We start from the raw sequence: 6,000 nt of genomic DNA on the forward strand, positions 1-6,000 counted from the left end.
CTCCTTTCCTCTCTCCAGGCCTCTGTTTTCTCCTCGGTAAAATGAAAAGGTCACACTAGAGGCGCCTTTAAGAGCCCTTCTAATTCTCAGTCTACGGCTCTCAAGCACCTAGAAGAACAGAGAGGAAGGTAGGAAAAGACTGGCTAACCCTTCAGTAGCTGACGTGGTGTTTATCACGTGCCAGGCATTGCTCTACACTCTTCCTATATATTAATCCATTTAATGGTCTCAGCGACTATCAGGTAGGTTCTAATATCACCCATTTTACAGATAAGGCAACTGAGACACATGGAAGTTAGTGCCTAAGTCACTCAACCTATAAGTGCCCGAGTTGGGATTTAAACCCAGGCAGCCAGGCCCAGACTCCATACTCTTAACCATTAAACTATAGGAAAATATAAAGAATCACAGGCCCAACTATGACAAGGGGGTCCAGCCTTGGAGAAGGCGAGGAAGAGTTAACATTGCCTCTGACCCTTATTACCTCCCCCACCTACCCGTGCCCACTTCCTTCCACTCACCCCGATAAGTCCTTTTCTTCCTGATTAGTCAACACCCCCAAGCCCTGACACTCTTACCCAACTGGAAACCCTACCTCATCGTCAAGGCAACAGGCTTGATGCTTTCTAGGGAGCCAGTGTTGCCAGGATCAGCCCAGCCCACTTTGCAAATTCAAGGCCTCAGCAAACCTGACCACTGCTGGCTACACGCCCAGCTCAGCCTCTGATGCAGGTGCCCCATCTCAGATCCCTGCTTACGAGACACAGGGTGGGACTTGACTACCCCAGTGCCTTCCCTGAGCACCTACTGTGTGCCCAGCCCCAGACCAGCATTTGGAAGAGGATATGAATGCACTACAGCCCTGACCTCCAGAAGCCCACAGTCCAGCAAGGAAAAACCGTCGTGTAAACGGATCTCTAGGATACCCTGTGGTCAGTGCTAAAATTAGAGGTGTGTCCCCAGTGGACTGAGGGCACAGGTGTCGGAATGATTCACCCCGAGTGGCGGGAAGAGAAGGCTCCAGTGCCTCTGGGTGAGCTCATTTCTCTTGGAGACATCCTCAGCCACCTACTGGAAGGAACAGTGAACCGGAAATGAGGGGACCTGGGCACTCGTGCCAGCTCTGCTGAGTGACCCTGACACACATCCTCTCTGGGCCCCAAGGTCCCCCTCTGAAAACAAGAGGGCCCCCAAGTGTGGGAGAGGAGATGGTTGTAAACGGTTCAAGGTCCAATTCACACTGAATCACAGACTGAGAAAAGTTTCATTGCTCAACTCCCTTCTGATCCTTCCAAGGAGCAAATCTCAGTTTCGGTGCCAGTTTGTCTTTAAGCCTCTCAAACACTCGCCAACCTGCCTTTTGGTCAAAGAGGGCAGGCCTCAGGTTCACAGCCTACAGCACCACAATACTGAGCTAGGATTTAATAACATCTGTTTTCCCTGCACTGTATTTACTATAACCGTTACCTGCTATTTTTGATGAGGGAATATTGGTTTCCCATTGGCAGTAGTCATATAAAGCCTCCTTTTAAAAATAAATTTAAGTATAAAGTGAGTCAGTTTAGAGAAATATAGTAAATAATATTACAATTGGTATAACTTCTTTTTTTTTTTAATTTTATTTATTTATTTTTTTCCCCCAAAGCCCCAGTAGATAGTTGTATGTCATAGTTGCACATCCTTCTAGTTGCTGTATGTGGGACGCGGCCTCAGCATGGTTGGAGAAGCGGTGCCTCGGTGCGCGCCCGGGATCCGAACCCGGGCCGCCAGCAGCGCAGCGCACGCACTTAACCGCCAAGCCACCAGGGCCAGCCCTGGTATAACTTCTATGTAGGGCAATTTAACAACATCTATCAAAATTTTAAATGCACATTCAAAAACGGCCAGAGCTGTTCCATGCTATTAGACGTTCCATAGCGATTGCCGCTGGAGGGAAGGGGTGGTGACTGAAGTGGGCACAAGGGGGGCTTCTGGCTTCTGCTGTCCATTCTGTTGGTTGACCTGGGGGCTGATTATACAGGTGTGTTCACTTTGTAAACATTCGTCAAGCTGTATACACTGATGATGGGTGCATCTCTGTATGTGTATTATACATTCACTTACCCTTTAACCCAGTAATTCAACTTCTAGAAAATACCCTGCAGACATAAACACATATGGGCAAAATGACACGCTCAAAGATGCTCACTGCAGCACTGTTTGCAGTAACTAAAGGTTGGAAACAACCTGAGTTCCCCAGCTGGGGACTGATTCAATAAACTCTGGCACAGTCTACAGTGGATTCTATGCAGCCATCAAACAGAACGAGGCCGCCCCTAGCAAAGCTCCAAAATTTACCTGGATTTAAATTTAAGTGAAAAGGTAAGGGCAGAACTGTGTATAGTGTGCCTCTTTATGTGGGAAAAAGAAAGAATATATATAATACACGCACACGTTTGTGCCTAGGGCATCCTTTGCCTAGGATATTATCTCAGAAAAGAATCACAGAAACTGCTAAGAAAGATCTCCTCTAGACAGGGCAGGCCAGGGAGAGGGGTAGGAGGGAGGCTTGTCATTGATGACTACTCTTTTGTACTTTTAAATTGTGTACAATGTCCTTGCATTTCCTATTGATAATAAGTTTTAAAGCAAAAAGTCTTACAGAAAGTGCACGGCTATGGTAAAACTTAGGCCCCTTCCAGACCTAAAGACAGAGATGAAAGTGTTAGCGGTTGGGGCTCATAAAGCAAGTGACCCTTGACCCCACTCCCCTGCCCAGGGATGGCACCAGAGATAATGCTGTAATGGCTTCAATTAGCAGCACACCTGGTCTAGGACAAATTACTTATTCACACTGGGCCTCTGCCCTGCAGTCAAACTCTGGCACCTCAGAGCTGCCCTGGCTGAGTCGGCAGGTGGCTGAGTTCTTGGCATGGGTGGGGAGATTTTTAAGCATAAATACCTCCAGGGATGGGAAGCAAAGGATTTGGTAAGGCAATCTCAGGTGGCTGGAGAGGAAGGATTCTGAGTTCTGAGTTCTGAGTCCCGCCCTGCCCCGCAAGAAGGAAAGCAAGGGCCAGAGGGTGGTCTTCCCTCGGGGCTGCAGGGGACAGTGACAGAACAAGGCCTTGAAAATTTGAGTTCAGTCTTAACTGCATAACTTTCTTTTGCATAGCACTTGGCTCGCCCACGTGTCACGATCTCCCCCATCACCAATCCTAAAAACAATCCGGTGAGCTGTGGGGCAGGGTATCAGATGGGAAAATGGAGGTGCAAGGAGGTTAAGAGATCAGTCAGTGATTACGTACCAAGAGAAGGGGTGACGCCAGAAACGTAACCCCCACCTTCCCACTCCTGGTCTTCCCGTATTTCCCACCTCCCCACCCATCAACCTTAGCCTTCCCTCTTTCAACTCGGACCCACAGAGAGAACAGCTCCGGAGGCCAGACAAGCAAGGCGCAGGCAAAAAAAATTCCAGAATCAGAATCAAGGCGCCTATGAGACCACCTAGCCCAGCAGTTTTCAACCCTGACTACACACTAGCATTACCTGGAGAGCTTGAATAAGTTTACCTAAATACTTATGCCACAGCCCAGGCATCTGTAGTGTTTTCAAGACTCTCCAGTTGCTTCTGATGCTACTATGGGAGAGAATCACTGAATGACAGCTCACATCACCCCATCCCAACTCCACATGCAACCTTCTGCCTCCCTGGAGCTTCCACCAACAGGTCCGTGCTCCATCCTCTGGCCCCCACACACCCTGCTCATCTCTCTGCCACGTTACCTAGAGTCACAACTGGACTAGGATCCGAGCAAGTCAATTAACAGCTCTGAAGCCCCAAACAGGGAAGTGACTTGCCTAAGATCTCCCAGTGAGTCAGTAACAGAACAAGACCAGAATCTGGATCTCTTGACCACCAGGCACGGTCACACCACAGAGGGGTCACAAGGAAAGCCAAGCCCGATGGCAGATCTAGCAGTTCCTGCTAGCAGAACAGACCCAATGAGAGGCTGAGAAGGAGACAAGGAGTGTCGTGTGTTTTGAGGAGGATGGGTGTCGGTGACCCCCCCCTCAGGCCCCTTGGCAAGCCTGCCCTGTGGCATACTGGGGCAGAGGACTATTCTAGAGTGGCAGGGCTAGCACTGGCCTATAGAAAGATGTCCTCATTTCTAGGAGCAGGCCCAGCCTGGTCTGAAATCTCCATAAAGAAATCCAGTCTCTTGGGTCAGCTTACCATTAGGCCCAGATTCCCTGCCCACAATAATAATGGCTCACACTTTTCTTGAGCTCTTGGCTGGTCCCTGTGCTAAGTACTGTAGTTGGCCTATTTCATTTAATCTCCACAGCCATCCTAAAAGTTGAGTATAATGACTATCTCCATTTGCAGATACGGAAACTACAGCCTAGAGAGTTGAAGTAACTTCCCCAAGATCACTCAGCTAGAAAGTGGCTGCAGCAGGACTCGAAGCCTAGTTCATGTCCAACCACCTCCTCCTGCCCCCCAACAAGACAGAGGAAGTAAAGCCCAGTGGCCCGGAGATAGTTACTGAGCACCTAGGAGCTACAGGAGATGTTCCCAGATGTTGTCTGGTGGAATCCTCCTGGCCACACTAGGGACAAAGCATGCACATCCTCCTTCCACCCAAGAGGAAACCAAGGCACAGTGGGGAAGCATCTTGCTCAGGGGCATCAGCAAGTAAACAGTGGGGACAGGACCGGGAGTCCAGGTCTCCCAACCCAGACCACAGAGCCTGACCACTCCTTCTCCACAGGCCGTTGGGAAGGCAAACTCAGCAATCCCCGGCAAGTGGGGGGTGGGGGGCGCTGCCAACGCGGTAACCACGGCCTACCGCACCAGCGGATGCACAGGGGACTCGAGGACCAAACCTGCTGGTCAGGTGCACACAGGTGAGCCACGTAGCGCTCCTTCGTCGCGGCCAACTAGCTCTAATGCTCCCAACCGGACGGCTGAAATTCAGGCTGAGCTTGGGCCGCCAGAATTTCCCGGTTCCAAGGGAGAGTGGGGCGAGGAGCCAGGCGTGCGCTCCCAGCACCCTCCCTGGAGCAGCCAAGTCTGGACCAAACCCCGGGCTCGGCATGGGGGCAGTCAAGGGAGTATAGGCACCGGCTCCCATCCCGGGGCCCTACTGGCATCACTCACCCAAAACACTGTGGAGTAGACGATGAGCGAGAACTTGAGCCAGAGGTAGGACAGGCGCGCGCAGTAGCGCACCTGCTCTGAGTCCCCGCGGGGCATCGTCGGCACTCCCGGCGGGGCTCCAGGGCTCTGGGGCTAGGTACCCAGTCGTGAGCAGCCCCACCTGCAGCTGCCTGCCGGCTGCCCGGCTACCCGCCCCGCCACCGGCGCTCGCTCGGGGACTGACATCGACGAGCCGCAATCACAGCGCCGGCCCGGGACCAGCCAGCCCCAGCGGCCAATGGGCGTGAGGCAACAGCCCAGCCCTTGGGAGGGGGCGGGCCGGGGGCGGGGCTTCGACCCAGGACCCGCTGGAGGCGAAGGGAGGGGAGGGGGCGAGGGCTTTGCAAACGAGGTCGCGAGCAACTCTAGAAACGCTTGTGCTAATGGCGAGGAGAAGGGCATGGGAGAGTGTGTAGTGAGGAGCGCTAGGGAGAGAGCGAGTGTGCCTGATCCATAGAAGTACGCGCTTTCCACTGTTGTCAAGAGGAAAGACTCGGGGAAAAGGGCAGGAATTAACCACTAAGGTGTTAAAAATGTACACAAGAGTGGGCAAGACGTGAATGGAATAAGGAAGTGGAGTTGCTCGGCCTGAGGGGGGCGGAGGGCCGCATCTCGGAAGGTGCAGCAGACCACGGTGGGGCTAAGGGGCCCTTATGGAGCTGGGGCCCCGAGTTTCCTTTTGTAACACGTCGCTTGTTGTCTGTCTTTCCCCAAGCAGTCTCCGGGAATCCCCTTCTCTGTTGCCTGGTGAGATCCCAACCCTGCCCCGAGGCTTCCTCCTCTAAGAAGCCCTCTGCCACACCCCCAGGTCAGTGGCC

The 6,000-nt window shown here is 52.4% G+C and overlaps 1 protein-coding gene across 2 annotated transcripts in view; it reads right to left on the bottom strand.

Annotated features, from left to right (window-relative positions):
* Positions 1 to 5,329, bottom strand: part of TSPAN15 (tetraspanin 15) — a 52,861-nt gene extending 47,532 nt beyond the window's left edge. For both annotated transcript variants that reach the window (XM_087432951.1, XM_004427037.2), the window contains exon 1: positions 5,144 to 5,329. In XM_087432951.1, the coding sequence (XP_087289077.1) occupies positions 5,144 to 5,239 (96 nt within the window). In that variant the 5' untranslated portion in view covers positions 5,240 to 5,329. The remainder of the gene's footprint in view (positions 1 to 5,143) is intronic.
* Between the last annotated feature and the right edge of the window lie 671 nt (positions 5,330 to 6,000).

The sequence above is a fragment of the Ceratotherium simum genome, chromosome 6 (genome assembly GCF_057802395.1).
Source record: "Ceratotherium simum simum isolate JZ-2026a chromosome 6, ASM5780239v1, whole genome shotgun sequence".
NCBI classification, from domain to species: domain Eukaryota; kingdom Metazoa; phylum Chordata; class Mammalia; order Perissodactyla; family Rhinocerotidae; genus Ceratotherium; species Ceratotherium simum.